Source organism: Penicillium samsonianum (genome assembly GCF_028829775.1).
Source record: "Penicillium samsonianum strain IBT 33392 chromosome Unknown utg000002l_segment0_segment0, whole genome shotgun sequence".
NCBI classification, from domain to species: Eukaryota; Fungi; Ascomycota; class Eurotiomycetes; order Eurotiales; family Aspergillaceae; genus Penicillium; species Penicillium samsonianum.
The window spans coordinates 1,328,924-1,344,205 of record NW_026643260.1 but is presented as its reverse complement, the minus strand read 5'-3'; the positions used below and the strand labels follow the sequence as shown (position 1 = coordinate 1,344,205).

At 48.6% G+C, this 15,282-nt stretch overlaps 6 protein-coding genes across 6 annotated transcripts; 3 read left to right on the top strand and 3 right to left on the bottom strand.

The window, feature by feature from the left end:
• Window positions 1-1,242: 1,242 nt before the first annotated feature.
• On the bottom strand, window positions 1,243-3,845 carry N7471_002358 (nitrogen permease regulator 3 family protein; the record flags this gene model as incomplete). The annotated part of the gene is made up of 2 exons (XM_057275078.1): window positions 1,243-2,615; window positions 2,669-3,845. The coding sequence occupies 2 exons, from the start codon at window positions 3,843-3,845 to the stop codon at window positions 1,243-1,245; spliced, it is 2,550 nt and encodes an 849-aa protein (XP_057139716.1).
• A 78-nt stretch (window positions 3,846-3,923) lies between these two features.
• Window positions 3,924-4,792, bottom strand: N7471_002357 (coiled-coil-helix-coiled-coil-helix domain-containing protein). Its single transcript, XM_057275077.1, has 4 exons — window positions 4,637-4,792; window positions 4,487-4,521; window positions 4,278-4,392; window positions 3,924-4,171 (listed from the first exon to the last, which is right to left on the bottom strand). The coding sequence occupies exons 1-4, from the start codon at window positions 4,684-4,686 to the stop codon at window positions 4,051-4,053; spliced, it is 321 nt and encodes a 106-aa protein (XP_057139715.1). The 5' UTR covers window positions 4,687-4,792; the 3' UTR covers window positions 3,924-4,050.
• Window positions 4,793-5,173: 381 nt separating this feature from the next.
• Window positions 5,174-5,850, top strand: N7471_002356 (GFA family protein; the record flags this gene model as incomplete). The annotated part of the gene is made up of 3 exons (XM_057275076.1): window positions 5,174-5,181; window positions 5,246-5,425; window positions 5,547-5,850. 3 exons carry the CDS (start codon window positions 5,174-5,176, stop codon window positions 5,848-5,850), a joined length of 492 nt encoding a protein of 163 aa, XP_057139714.1.
• A 2,335-nt stretch (window positions 5,851-8,185) lies between these two features.
• Window positions 8,186-9,298, top strand: N7471_002355 (aldo/keto reductase; the record flags this gene model as incomplete). Its single annotated transcript, XM_057275075.1, has 4 exons — window positions 8,186-8,325; window positions 8,393-8,654; window positions 8,712-9,039; window positions 9,099-9,298. The coding sequence occupies 4 exons, from the start codon at window positions 8,186-8,188 to the stop codon at window positions 9,296-9,298; spliced, it is 930 nt and encodes a 309-aa protein (XP_057139713.1).
• Window positions 9,299-9,573: 275 nt separating this feature from the next.
• On the top strand, window positions 9,574-10,478 carry N7471_002354 (uncharacterized protein; the record flags this gene model as incomplete). Its single annotated transcript, XM_057275074.1, has 2 exons — window positions 9,574-9,787; window positions 9,856-10,478. The coding sequence occupies 2 exons, from the start codon at window positions 9,574-9,576 to the stop codon at window positions 10,476-10,478; spliced, it is 837 nt and encodes a 278-aa protein (XP_057139712.1).
• A 2,817-nt stretch (window positions 10,479-13,295) lies between these two features.
• N7471_002353 (NADH:flavin oxidoreductase/NADH oxidase) lies at window positions 13,296-14,620 on the bottom strand (the record flags this gene model as incomplete). Its single annotated transcript, XM_057275073.1, has 2 exons — window positions 13,296-14,393; window positions 14,450-14,620. The coding sequence occupies 2 exons, from the start codon at window positions 14,618-14,620 to the stop codon at window positions 13,296-13,298; spliced, it is 1,269 nt and encodes a 422-aa protein (XP_057139711.1).
• Window positions 14,621-15,282: the final 662 nt, after the last annotated feature.

Below are 15,282 nucleotides of genomic sequence, written 5' to 3'. Positions count from 1 at the left end.
ATGTATTTGCTTTGCCGAGGTCAACACGCTCCGCAGTCAGGTACCTTTTATACATGGTCTATGAAACCAACAAAGAATCTGTTCAAAGTCATATAATTGAGCCGCATGCTTCTTTAAAGGGTGTCGGCCCAATAACAACCACAGCTCAGGCGACCCATGATTAAAATAGCTGTCAAAGTGGCGATATTCAGGGTTCTGAGGTCTCAAGCAACAAATGTCCAGCCAATTGGATAACACTATGGCTTTCATGTTCTAAACCTTCCGTCAAAGACCTTTCACTATATAGATCGAGCTTCTATTCAAGTACTAACTATAGAAATTGCATAGAATACAACAGAATACGTATACTAATCCTCGGCTCATCAACTTGGAGCAAGAATACATACAAAGTACATTTGAACATCGCGGGGTCCACCGGAGCCCCTCCGGCCATTGACGCACAATAGAATTATCTGACATGGGAGAGTCGAGCTTTTCTTTTGAATATAAACTTATGTGTATAAAATATCATAGCATCAATATGATACTATTATACTACCGTCATATATTGGTATAAACTTTAGTATAAACACTCCCAACTACAACCGAAATCCTCCCAAATCCTATAATCTTCAGCCCGTTAGTCCGTTAATTGTTCGGATATACGGGCCGGCGATGGAATCCTCGGGGTAAACGTAATACTATCAATACATTTGAAGGTGCCAAGTGAAGGGATTACATATTATATTACATAGTACCCTGTGAGAAAAAAAAATTACCTAGGACTGCCATGCTGATCATTGTGCGACGAAAAGAATGTGATATAATTGTATGCTTTCCAACCTTGGAACACGTGAGCTACCCAAGTGCTACTAGTACATACTAACACTCTCACTCTTTTTGTATATTTGTATAAAAATGATACCAATCAGTCCAATTAAAGTATATAACTCGAACAAGAACCATCTCAATTACCCTTCACCTAATAAATCCATATTCAAACGTTGTGCTTTCGGCAGTGATTAGGGCTGAGGGCACGCGGAAACCATCGGAATAGGAGAGTGGGTATGTAATCAGAATACGCGGGCTGTATTACCCTGAAAATAACCTGCCTCAGGTGTCCGTGATCTATACCAATAGGATTTACCTGAAAATATAAACAAGACATTTGGAAACGAATGTCTATGTAAAAGAGGGATATCATTGTCCTGCTAGAGAAAACTCCATGTTCCATATTCCATACCAACTCCAGAAAAACACCACCTACCAATGCCGAACACTGACCAACACCTGTTCACGCGTATCGAGATCCATAGCGCCCAGTGGACCCGTCACCAAGCCCAGACGCATAAGGACCTGCCAGACGAGCTTGCGCTTAAGATTCTCGCGCACGGAGATCTTTTCGATGGCATCGTAGCCATTGAAGTACTTGAGGAAGACAGGCCAGTACTTCTTGTGCAGGGCCTGGCTATCGTTGGGCGCGATATCCGGGCTGGCGTTTTCGTCTCCCTGGACGGTTCTGGGTTTGTCGGGGAATCGGGAGAAGATTTCGTCAAGCCAGCGGGACTCGAGTGGGGATGCGCGGTGAGGGGAAGGGATGAAAGAGGACAGCCGGAGAGCTGTTGATTGATCGAGGAGTTTGTGGGAAGAGCGCAGTTGGGCGTGTGGGTCATGTCGACTGGGCGTGGGTGTTTCACCTCCGCTGCCGTGGCTGTCGAGCGAAGAGGACGAGGAAGAGTTGGCGTCGTCATTTTCATCATCAGAGTCGCTGTCCTCATCGACCGAGATCGAGTTTGAGTTGCCCTTGGACAGGTATCGCTCGACTTCCTCCTTGCGCAGCGCCATCTCCACAGCCATTTTGACATCGGGCGAGACTTTGATGCGCGCGAAAGTGCGGAGCTGGGTAACCCAGCCGCCGCGCAGTAGCCAGGCCAGAATATTGAAATATATCTCCTTGTGGTCTTTGCTGGGGATGAAGTTGCTATAAGGGCGAGGGGTGCCACTGAGAGTGGAAAGCATTTTGGGCAAACTAGGGTATGTTGGGAATGCTGTCTGATAAGCGATGGTGGCTATTTCAAGCTTGCTCAAGTCACAGTTTGGAGAGACGATATATGTGTCTCGTTGGTGGATGGGAGGGATGGCGCGAGCACGACGCCAGTACACAAGATGACTCGACAGCATCTGGATATGGGATAGTGGAATTCCCGATGATACTGATATTTGCGCAAATGACTTGGTTGGCTTAGAGCATCGGATATAATGCGCAAGTGCGGGGGCAAGCGCTCCCCCAGACGCTTCGACATCCTTAACAATGGCAGCTTCGCTGTCTAACAGAAGTAGAGCAAAGTGCTTTGCCAGGACCTGATGCGGCGTGTTGCTTTCATCTGCACTTGGATCGTCGACAGGGGTTGCACTATCTGCTGTCGTGAGCCATAAGCCTGGGTATGCTTTATCCATAGGACCAGTAAGGTATGGTGTAGAGGTCAAAGGTGGGATCTGGAGCGAGATAGAAACATCCGGGCTGAGCGATACGGATGCGATTTTCGATGCCGATATGCTGCTATAGACTGTGTAGATAGCTCGAGCTAGAGAAGACTGAGATATCAATTCGGAGTAAAGATTATGGGTCGATGTTTCTGTCCAGTATCATTGTCAGCTCGAGCAGGATGGCTATTAGCAGGAAACATACTTGTCTCTCGTGCTCTTCTCCTCACTTGCAGAATATGTTGAGACTCCTTCCACACATAGTCAGTGCGAGCCTGTTCCCATTTAAGAGCCTTGGCGAATTTCTTGATGATATTCTCGTAGATTTCCTTCACGCGCATAGAATACTCCAGCAAAGGAGGATCCACAACAAAAACCACATTGAACATTGTCATATGGTCTTTGTCCTCTGGATCAAGCGGCTCATCTGGTTTCCCAGGCCGTCCGCTAGTGGACCCACGCTTGCTGTCTGTTGGCGATGTCAATGACTCCGCGATAGAAGAAACACTAGCACCCAAATCAGGTGAAGTAACAAATCGCTCATCCTTCTTGCCCTCCTCAGAACTATCATTGTGACCTAACTCCCCACCGTCCCATTCAGCACGAGGCTTCTTCTGCTTCTTGCGTCGTTGCTTGCGCCATGAGCCATCCTCGCGCACAAAGACCGGCCAACCAATAAGCGCCAAATCATTGATCCCAACCTCAAAACGTCGCTTATGCCACGACCGGGACGGACTAAGGAGTTTCTCCCACACACTCCCAGGTACACCCAAAAGCGACTCCCAAGGCGGCCTAGAACTCCCAGGACCATCATCAGGACGATCAGACGCTGTCCCCGCATCGTCGTCAGGATCCTGATCGGTGCCTGCAGCCCTTTTCCGAGCCGAAGAGCCGCGCCCAGAGCCTAGCGACCCAGGGCGCTGAGGCTCACCAGCAGCAGGCGATGCAGCAGCGGGGAGATGATCATCGATGCCGAAGTTGCTAGCGCGGCGACCCGCTAGCACGGAACTCCCACCAGCATGGCTCTGGGTTTCCCGTTCATCCTCGTCTTCGTCGGAGCTCAGGCCGCTCTCGGAACTCGAGCTCGAATCGGTATTCTTTGATCGTGTGCGGGTGCGCGAGACGCGCCGGCCGCCCCTGGTGGTGGTTTTGATGCGGCTTTCGCTGAGGGGATTGGGGGGTAATGGAAGACGAGACGGGGGCCGGTACGAGAGCGCACAATGAGAATAATTGCCACGAGGCACGGGTCTGGTGGCCGGGCTATCGATGACATTTGGTGGCTTGGGGCTCCGTAGAGGAGTTGGAGATTGTAAGAGTGGCCGGGCGGAATGGGTTTCACATGCGGGGAACCGCATATGGTGATAGCCAACAATGGTCACCATGGTTCGTTCAGATTAGTATGATTTTGCCAATTTCGATGCGAATTCATTTACACAGATCATTTTTACATGTTTCATGAGTTGAATAGGTACCAAATACATTTTCTTATGTGCAACGCCTTGAATAATGCCAGCACTACCCGAATATCACGGACTAGCACCACTCTTCCATATCATACAATATCATCCAACGTCTCGCAGTCCCATATCAGCTCTTCTGTTCTGGATTTGCTGCGCCTGTAGCGGGTGTAGCTGGAGGCTGTCCTTTCCCTTCGCCATCTTTAAACACTAACCCGAGGTTCTCGAAGTTATCCGGCGCCATGAGGTTCCTAATCACAAGTTGTTTCGATCAGCATTTGGCTCCGACATTCATCACGAATACAATTCCTCCTCTGATGGCGATATCTGGTGCATCCACGTATTGGGCTGACCTACTTGTCCATTCGGCAGGCAAGGTATTCCTTAGCCAATTTGCGACACGCCTCGTCGTTGGTGCCTTTGTTCATTTTAATACACTTCAGATATCCCGAAATAATGTGCTTGCATTCCCCTGCATTGTCCCAGATTATAATTAGCTCCATTGTCTTTGCTGGTCTTGCCAAATTCCTTCGGGATATGGGCTGTGTGGTTGCGGTCTGGCGTACCTTCGTGATCAAGAGGAAAACTACCGCGCTCGGGTCTGCAGACGGTTCGATTGGGTCAGCAATTGTGTAAAGCATGAGATACAATCTCGTTCCTTCGCTAGACAACATGTCGCAGGCGGAAATATGCGCGCTTGGAATAATCAAACTCACGGTGATGGCTTGTAGTTCACCGATCCACCGCCGGGGGCACCGAAACTCATCTTCAGCAAGATTGAGTATATATCCGCTCTGAAAATCAACACAACAGGATTTTGCTTTGATACAGACGAGAATGTAGCTCAACGAGGTGAGCATCAGTCGGCGAAAGCGAATCCAAACCTCCGAGAAACAAACAGGACAAACTAGACAAACACCTATTCAGCCAATCACAACTATAGGATACGGTCGATGATGCATGAGATCAACCTGGCGTCTAGAGAACAGGACTCGGGCATTCGGATATAGGTTTATTGATGGAAAATATAGTAAGTGGCGTTAGACACGTCCTCTAGTCATACGAGACCTGTACTGTTTGCTCGTTTTGTTGGTTTTGTTTTCGAGTTCCCCTCTCGGTGGTGGATGTATATATATCGAGTACCACCTCTTAACTCTGGATAATCCCAAACTTCCACGAACCCCCGAGGTCACCTACATCGATTTGATTATACTCTTACTGACCATTAGCTTATCCAACAAACACACCAAATCATGCCTATGTACGTGGACTTTCACCAACACTGCCTTTCATCCTCAGCACAGGCATATTAACCGAGTCTATAGGAACCTCGAAGGAAGCTGCCAATGCGGCGGCGTCGAATTTACTCTCCAGTCCCAAACACCTGTTCCCTACCAGCTATGTGCTTGCAGCATCTGCCGCAAAGTAGGCGGACATCTCGGTGCTGTGAACCTCGGCGGCATCGCCGATAGCCTGGATATCATCAAGGGCAAAGATCTGATCAAGTATGACCCATTCATATCCACTCGGTTTCACTTCTGAGCACAGGATCCTCGAGAAACTGTCATTCCATACCTGGAATACGCAAATAACATTCTCATCCACATGTACTTACGTCATGACTAGGAAATACACTGCAATCAAAGACCGCGGCACACCGGATGAAAAGCTGTGCTCCTCCGAGCGGAACTTCTGCTCGAATTGCAGTACTATGCTGTGGGTTTGGGACCATCACTGGCCTGAATTGATTCATCCCTTTGCCTCTGCAATCGATACGGAGTTGCCTGTGCCTGGCGAGATGGTGTGCATCATGGAGGGATCGAAGCCGGCGTGGGCGCGGTGGCCAGAGGGAAAGAAGAGTGTACACGAGGTGTATGGTGAAGATAGTCTTGAGGAATGGCACAAGAAGCATGGTTTGTTTGTCGAGTAGGTAAATGCCAATCAGCATGGGGGTAGCAAGAGGTATTGGGAATGGTGTCTAGGAAAGGATGTACGGAATGGCTACGAGAGATCAAAGGACAAGCCCGAAGAAATGAATGGCAAAGTGTTCAAGAAGAAAAAATTATTTGATATTAAACTATTATAAAATGACCAATGGCTCCTGTAATGCATATTAGCAATTGATCATATCTCAAGGTGAGTGAAATGATGGCAGTCAAAGGAAAAAGATCAGTTCTCCAAGGTGAAAATAGTTTATCGACATGATAGTTCAGAGATAGAACAGTATATTGGTATTCATCATGCAATGAGACAGGGAATGGAAGCAGAGTAAACTCACGGTCAACGAGCCAAATGGTCTACTTGGGGTATTCCTATTTGTTCACTTATGTCGAGTCAGCGATGGCATTCAAGCAAAAAGCATGAGTCAAAAGCGAAATCAAGACATGGCAACTAAATCAGGCTTCAAGTCAGTCAGCATGAAATACCATTTATCCGATCGATAGGAGATACATACCTCATTAAATCAGATTTTTGTATAAATGTTCATTCCCGGACACAAGGTCCAAGTCCAACAGTGTGAATAACACATTCATCATGATAGGTATGTCCATGTTGAGGAAGGGCAAAGAAAGACGAGTGATGAATTACCTAGAATTTCTGTTAGAAATGCTGGTCTCAACTTGTCGATGCGACATGAAATAATTGTGACAAGGGCAATGGTTCAGGTGACGAATTCTCAACAAGTAATCCACTTCCCATACACCCACAGAGTTTGTACGCTCTGGTTTTGTTGGATGAAGGGAAATGGGTACGTTATGTCCGCCCGTTCGTTCAAGATTTCTTCATGCTAGGCAACAGCCGCAATGGAGGGAAGGGATTGAATCCAAGTGTGATTTACCTGAGCGAGAGATTGTTAGTCAAAGATCACTCAATGTATGGCTTATAAAGTAATGATGTGGTTGTGATGGGTCAGACAAGGCTGAAACTTAAAAGTATGACAGATTCAACATGGATCTTCTGATTGAGGAATGCCTTTGCATGTCTATAATATAATCATCCCCGGGGGTTTGGGGTTGGGAAAGCAAAAAGATTTTCCTTACCTTTTGGGAAATACCGAAACTGAGCATTATTCGCAGCGCTGAGATTAACCTCAGGCTTTGAGCACAGCCGGAGTGTGTGCCATCATTAGACACAGTCCAAGCTGAGAAAAGAAAAACAAAAGAAATAAGTGAGAGCTGGAGAATTCCGAGCGATGTAGAAAGAAAGAAAAAAATTTGCGGGTGGAGCTCGCTATATAAACGAAAGCGCTAAGCTACGGTAGACGCGTACGACCTTTGGCGTTGTTTGTCTTGGCATCAAACATCGGCGAAATAACTGGGCCGAGAGTTGGAGTGGGTATGATGTATGGTGAAGGGAAATTGTATTTGCATGTGGAATGGCCGGTCCTCACTAACAAAGAAGGGATGGTTAGAGATACATCAATGCAGCAATACATACCACTCCAACGGTGGAGATGACCTGGTCTGTTTGGTAATCTTTCCACCGAGTGCCTTCCATGCTTCATGCAAACGGTGAGTTGTGTGACCAACTTGGCATCGTATACTGGTATTGCGACTGTCTGCAAGAAGCCGAAGAGCTTGGGCATCAAATATTCAGCAACCATAAAAGGCTGTTGGGCGAAGGCCTCTGGAGCACCTTACTCATGACGTCAACATATGAAGGACAGGGCCGATTGCAGGAGGCAGAAATTCTCAACATGCAAGTGTTGGGCGCTCAAAAAAGGGTAATCGGCGAACAGAATCCTAACATGCTTGGTAGTATAGCGTGGAGTTGCCGGTGAGAATGTATCAAAAGCAAGTTCGATGGTAGGAGCCGGCAGCGTCACGAACACGAGATGACAGTCAGTATGGTTTCTCTAGCAATCAGCGGTGAAGACTGTTGATGTTGAGCTTGTCTGGAGCTAGTAGAAGGCAGGGCATCACACAAAAGCTGATCAGCACCCACGGCCATAGTGTTAGTAGACACAATTCCCGGGCAGCTTATTGGTATTCTACATAGAGAAAAGCTAGCTGCGGGTCGGAAAAGGCTTAAGCTCGCTAACTGAAGAAGTGTCATATGCCTAGGCTTCATATCCTGCACTCCTTAGTGATACACCGAGACCCCGAAGATGTCATTTTCACGTCATCAACCTGGACAACCACAAATATGAAAACGTCACTTTGACATGTCTTTGAGAATCGTGTCAATCTTTCGATGTGTTTTGGAGTTTCCCCGAAGTAGAGCTGGACATGAGCTGTTGAATCATTGAAATCAATCAATCCAATATGCCCACAAAATTCAAGTTGAACACCGGAGCCGAGATCCCAGCCATTGGATTCGGCACCTGGCAGGATGCCAGTGAACAGGAGGATGCCGTAGCAGAGGCAATCAAGGCAGGATACCGTCACATCGACACTGCACGCGTGTGAGCCGCCTTGCTTCCTGACTGAGATGAGCGACAAGCTCAATGTACAGTACTGACTGTATACTAGTTACGGAACCGAGCAGGCTGTCGGCCAAGGGGTCAAGAAAAGCGGCGTCCCACGCGAAGATATCTTCATCACAACTAAGCTATGGAACAACAAGCACCACCCAGACGATGTGGCCCCCGCTCTGCAGCAATCTTTGGACGATTTGGGAATGGACTACGTTGATCTGTTTCTGATTCACTGGCCCGTGGCCTGGAAAAGAGGCGAGGAACTCTTTCCGAAGAAGGATGGGAAGCCAATCATGGAGAATATCGACATCGTCGACGTATGCTGCACTGTCATTTCCTGACCTATGAATCCAAGCGCGCTGACACCGAAGCAGACGTACACGGCAATGGAACAGCTTCTGAAAACCGGCAAGGCGAAGGCAATCGGCGTCTCAAACTTCGACAAGTCTGAGATGGAGCGCCTGATCAAGAATACTTCCATCGTTCCCGCTGTGCACCAGATGGAATGTCATCCGTGGCTGCAGCAGCGTGATTTCACAGATTGGCATCGAAAGAATGGTATACATGTGACGCACTACTCGCCGTTTGGGAACCAGAACGCTCTCTATGGTGAGAAGGGCGGGCCCGCGAAGCTGATCGAGGACCCTGTGTTGGCGGAGATAGGCGAGCCGTACAACAAAACTGCCGCTCAGGTTGCTCTTGGTGAGTGTGATCTGCCCGAATGTAGTTTGTATGGTGCTGACTGTAGTGTGATTTCACAGCTTGGGGAGTCTCGCAGGGCCACTCGGTGCTGCCGAAGTCTAAAACACCCCTGAGGATCAGGGCCAACCTGGGAGGTGACTTCAAGCTGGGCCCAGAAGACATGAAGAAGATTGAGAAAATCAACAAGAAGCTTCGTTTCAATGATAGCAGTGACGAGTTTGGTAGGGACTTCTTTATTGGTCTGGAGGGAAAGAGCTGAGGTAGATTAGTTGTGTTTGAGAAGCGTTGGGAGATAAACAGGTAATTCAGAATAAGCAAATAATAAATATTGAGTGCAGACAGGTTGACTGTAGTTCCAAATTGCATTGTAACCTCACGATGTAGAAGCCCAGAAGATCAGATCGAAGCCTAAATCGATGCTTTGTGACGTCATATGCAGGCCGAACATCAGCAATTCTACTTAGGTATGTTGTAATTGCTTCCATCATCTCTCACTACTTGAACAACAACACATACTGGTTCAGCAAATGGGCCATGTTACCAGCAGATCATGGGTTTGCTTTAGTAACCCCTGCCTCGCGAGGACTGGGGTTCGCCTTCGCACAGCAGCTTCTATCCCGGACCGAGCTCCCTGTGATTGCAACAGCCCGCAAGAACTGCGATGAACTCCAACAACGATTACTGTCAAGCAAGGGTATGCCCAAAGACGCAAAGCAGAGACTCCGCATTCTCCAAGTTGATGTAACAGGTAAAGAAAGCAACTCAATTCCCGGGAATACATTCCTTTCGGCACTACAAGGCTAACCAACTCCCTAGATGAGCCTACAATATCAGCAATGGCAGACACAATCCGCCAGGATTATCCGAACACACCGCTCAGGTTAGGATTAACAATCCCCGGCGTTTTGCATGCAGAAAAATCACCTAGTAAAATCGACGCTGCCAATGCGCTGGACAACTTCAAAGTCAACTCCCTCGGCCCTTTGCTACTCATGAAGTATCTCTCCCCATTCGTCCCATTGAAATCCGCTCCGGAATTTCCAACAATAGAAGCTAGCTCTGCAATCGACTCTCCAGGACCGCTGTGGCTGCCCTCGCATGCCATCTATGCGATGATGGCCGCTCGAGTCGGCTCAATATCGGACAATGCCTCTGGCGGATGGTATTCCTACCGTGCAAGTAAGGCAGCTGTATTCCAATTGGCCAAGACTTTTGATTTGCATTTGCGCTCGAAGAGTGCGCAGAGGGCAATTGCTGTGGCGCTGCACCCTGGGACTGTGCACACGAATTTCACCAAGGAGTATTGGGGAACAAGAGAAATGCTGGAGCCGGCCGACGCGGCCGAAAAGCTGTTGGAGGTGCTTGTGGGGTTGTCATCGGATGATAAAGGAGGGAGAGGGAGGTGTTGGGATTGGATGGGGAAGGAGATTTTGCCGTGAGCTGTTCAAATCCTCAGAGAGTGGTTTTTATTAGAGCAAGTGTTTCTTGTTTGGAGGTGGAATAATGCTAATATGCTTCTGGATTGACCTCTAACGCCGGATGTTCCGTGAAACTCGGAGCACTTGCAAATCCTTGGTAAACATTGTGTTCGCTGTTTCCCCTGTGAGCCTCCTGGAGCTGCGGTGATATGGTCCCTTCTGCGTACACCGAAAACCATAATAATCATTCTGACTGGACCTTGAAGAAGCCATAAACCACTGAAATGAAGTTGATCGCAAGTGGCCACAAGAAAACAAAAGACAGAAAACAAAAGACGAAGGACAGAAAAAAATGGATGATATATAAGCTCAATGACCTATTTGCAATATCCTCTGTACAAAGTAGACTACTTGATTTCCAGATATTTAACATGCAGGCCAGGCTCTGGAGATCCATCTGTGATCCGATATTTTTGTGGAGCTTGTGGTCGGAGGTCTACGAGAACCAGGTATCTGTGACTAAAAGAATCGGAACAGAAAAGCATTGGAAGAATCAACATGACGTTGACTGTGACAGGACAGAAGTGAGAACAGCCCTAAAAGTCAAGTTGGACGCGTCGGGCGGTGGGGTAATGGTTAGGTAATACAAAAACGCGCCAACCTTGGAACGCGTCCACGAGCGAATATAAGTATCCTTCCAATCCCCTCCTCCCTCTTTCCTTCCTCTAGAGCTGCTTGGCCTCATCCACCAAGCAGCGGGTCCTTGAGTTTCCCATTCAGCTCTTTGCACGTGGATAGGGAAGGAGTTCTCTCAACCATACCATCCCGTTGAACGGCTGTGCTGCTCACTGGGATGGGACGTTTATCAAAAGGTACTTCCTTGAACCCTCGGTTGTCCTGCCCTCCAACCGAGCCTCGCTGGAGTACCTGCTGGTGGACGTCGTTTTGTGATTTCGCTGGTCTTATGACCAGTTATATCGATTGTCCCTATTGTCGTCATCAGGATTGACCAGCAAAGTAAGGTGGGTTCGTCCTTTCGCTGCGCCTCTTTGCTGGGAAATGATCGATTTCGGCAATTGTCGAAAGCTCCCATCCGAGATGCGCGCCGAGAAACCCTCGCAATTTGTTTGAGATCCTCGAGGCGCTGCGTCAATGGTGGGATCCTAGACGCCTCTTGTGGGTTTGGTGCCCATGAGAGTTTTTCGTCTTGAGCTCCATGCCTAGAACTACTCTCCAATTGGCTCTTCTCGGGACGTCCCCGCAGCACGCCTTAGGGTAGCCATGGTGGAAGCTCGCTCCATGCGGCATGGTTGGGGAGGAAATTCGAAGCTGTTTCTTAAGATCGATTCAGGGGGATTTTGTGTGCCCAGATTCGTCTGGTACCTGAAGCCCCCAACTCTTACGTTCCGAGCATCGTTTTGAGATCAAGGAGCGGACCAGGGATAAAACCTGTGTTCCAATCCAAAGAAATCGTTGATCTGAGCTGATGCGATAGGATCCATGATTGTGAGGCCATCGCTACGACTTCTACAGTCATTATTGCTAAAACCCGCAGGCCCCTTGGGGGGGACAACGGGATTTCCGGCTGTACTGTATGATGGAAGGTATGGGAGAGGATCAGTTCCCGTGCTGGTCCGAACCTGCCGACATCTGTTGAGGATGTTCTTTGTGCCGAATAATCCGATCCCGGGTTAAAGCAATGATCAACCTTTCTTTCGCTTTGTTGGAGTAGCAACGTCGGGATACCAGAGGAGCAGCCGCAACGCCCCCCTTATGGAACCGCTTGCGAAACATCAGAATATGTTCCCGATGCCCAAGCGAGCACGGAGCGAGTCAAGGTTTACACCTGCGGGTAACACCAAGTGGAGACCTGGAACCTGTCTGGACCTAGATCCGAGTCCAGCGCTCCAGGAAGCGTTCGAGAAATCCTTCCAGCACGAGGCCGATGCATCACGGGTCGCAACCGTTTGCTGAAAGCCCGGCGGGTACGTGGCGAATCTGCTGAACTGGAATTCCCTTGAGGGATCGCAACCCTTGGGCGGGTGTTCAGTGAGGTAGTGACGTCTTGGTTTTTTTTTATATCCCCTGGGTCCTACCAGGGAGATTTTTTTTGGTTGAGGCCATGGTTGCTTTCTGGATGGTGAATCACTTCGCCTCATCTCGGTGACAACCCTGGTGATTGTTCGGATCTGCAATTCTATGGCCTCTTCAGCGTCCGTTGAGAACCATATAACTGGTTTTCGATGTACGCTGAAGGGGTCATAGAATTGGAGCTCCAGGCGTCATCAGGTTTCAGCGAGACAGAACACTCTTTACCATGTTTCCAATTAAAAAAAACCAATCACAGCTCATTTTTAGATTAGTTAGAATTCAACCAATACATTATCCATTTCAATGACTTAATTCAAGGTAGCCTTCCATGTCAAGTTTGACCGAGAGCCGCAAAATTGTAAGTACTACAATTTTTTGGTTTGAATAATCTCTCACATGACTCCGATAGTATTTTTTAGATGTCCAAGCCACCCAAAAGTTGCCTCTGACTTTGGAAACCCGCGCTTTCTGCTTAGGATCTGTTGGATCACCTTGTATTCGAACAAATGAAGACGACGAACAGGCGGCAACGAACATGGACGACAGGAAAATCTCGAGGCAGACGAAGCTAACATGCGTCACGTTTCTGAAGTTCATCGTCTCTACTGATCATTCTCTTGTAGTCAATCACAGGTCTGAAGCGGAAACGGAATATCAATTCTCATTGTTCTCATTGCTTAAAAAAGACTGTCTATATAATGCAATGCAAGCCAGCCACAAGGCGGTCAACGGCTGGTGTATCTAAATCTAATCAAAAATGCAAGCCTTCATGGAGTTGGGCTGAATATACTCGGACGCATTGCGGAAGCTGGTGAAACCCCAACGAATCTGTGCAGCCATGGCAATCTCAACATCCAAGTCCTTAGCAAACTGCCAAGCAAGACCAGTATCGCGCTGGAAGGCACGACCAACAAGAATGACATCAAGATCATCGTCGTTCAAAATCTTCTCTCCCAAGTTTCCGTTGTTGATCATACCAACAGCAGCAACAAGCATCTTATCGCCAACAGCCTTCTTGACAGCAGCAGCGTGAGGAACCTGGAAAGCAGGACCAGAAGTAATCTTCTGAGCAGCGTGCACACCACCGGTACTGATATCGATCAGATCGATACAGCCCTGCGCAGCAAGCGCACGAGCAAACTCAACCGTGTCCTCAAGCTTCCAGCCCTTCTCATCCGGCATGCTGTTCTCAAGCCAATCGGTAGCCGACACACGCAAGAAGACGGGCACATCGTCACCGGCAGCGTCACGGGTCAACTGAGCGATCTCCAGGGATAGACGAATACGGTTCTCGAAGCTGCCACCGTAGTTATCGGTGCGCTGGTTGGAAGAGGGGCTGAGGAACGACGAGAGGAGGTATCCATGAGCGTTGTGGATCTCGATGAAATCACAGCCAGCAGCAATAGCACGCTTAACAGCCGCAACCCAGGCAGTCTTGACCTCGGCGATATCATCCTGGGTCATGGCAATGGGGATAGGATCACCCTCAGAGAAGGGGATGGCGCTGGGAGCCTTGACGTTATCGGTCCAACCGCCGACGGAGTTGTTGGCGACAACACCGCCGAGCCAAGGAGGCACGGTCGAAGCCTTGCGGCCGGCGTGTGCGAGCTGGATACCGATTTTCTGGCCTTGGCTGTGCGCAAATTCAACGACCTGCTTGATTGGCGCGATCTGCGAGTCCTTCCAGAGGCCTACACACCCGGGCGTGATGCGGCCTTCGGGGACAACACCGGTTGCTTCGATGATCAGGTTTCCTGGGCCGCGCTGGGCAATGGCACCGTAGTGCGCCAAGTGCCAGGCGGTCATGTGGCCATCATCGGCACTGTATTGGCACATGGGTGCCATCTGGAGGGTTATTGTTAGCTGTGTGATTATGTAGGAGATTGGGGGGAATTGCATACCCCAAGGCGATTTTGGAAAGTCACTCCTCTGATGGTGAGAGGCTTGAAAAGCTTGGGAATGGGCTTTCCGCTCGTTTGGGGATTGCGAGCTGTGCCTGCCGGAGGGCTCTGGGCAGGGGTGTAGTATGAGATGCCCTCGGCGGGCTTAGCGGAGACGTCAGGCCAGGTCATTTTGATGGTATTCAGGTATGAATATTATTATATGTTTGAATAATTCCATCTTGCAGGGGTGTACTGGCTTCATTTATGTACTGATCTACAGTGGGGAAGTTGAAGATTGATTTATCATCGAAATTTTTTGATATGCATTACCATCTGATTTTGGAGGCGAGGAAATCGGGAAAGATCCACGGAATTTAATATTCCGCCATAAAATCATCCCAATTTTGACACAGGGGTCCATTTGTCAAGGCGTGTAGCCAAAATGGCCCTGTAAAAAAATATAAAAAGTCGCCGAATGATATCCACCCGGTTGAACTAGGGCCCGAATTTCCGAATCTCGGGAATCCCTCGGCATATAAAAATGCTTATGTAATGTCTCCGACAGGGCCCAATCTTACTCCGGTTGGTTCAAACTCAGACGTTTAAGCTTATTTTTACTCTAGAAATAGAAAACATTCAGTGCGGTCATATAGTGCTGTGAATATGGCAGGATGACTCCACAATTGGATACATGTATATAGCATCATTTGACGGTTGATGTTCTTCCAATATTCATATCCATCTGGCGGTAGGATGGAGGTAGAGAGTTCGCGCCCACTCTCGATCGAGCGCTGGCCATCGTAAGGCGAAGTACTCCCTCTCTGGCACACTATAACCCGCAGCGCCCCAGT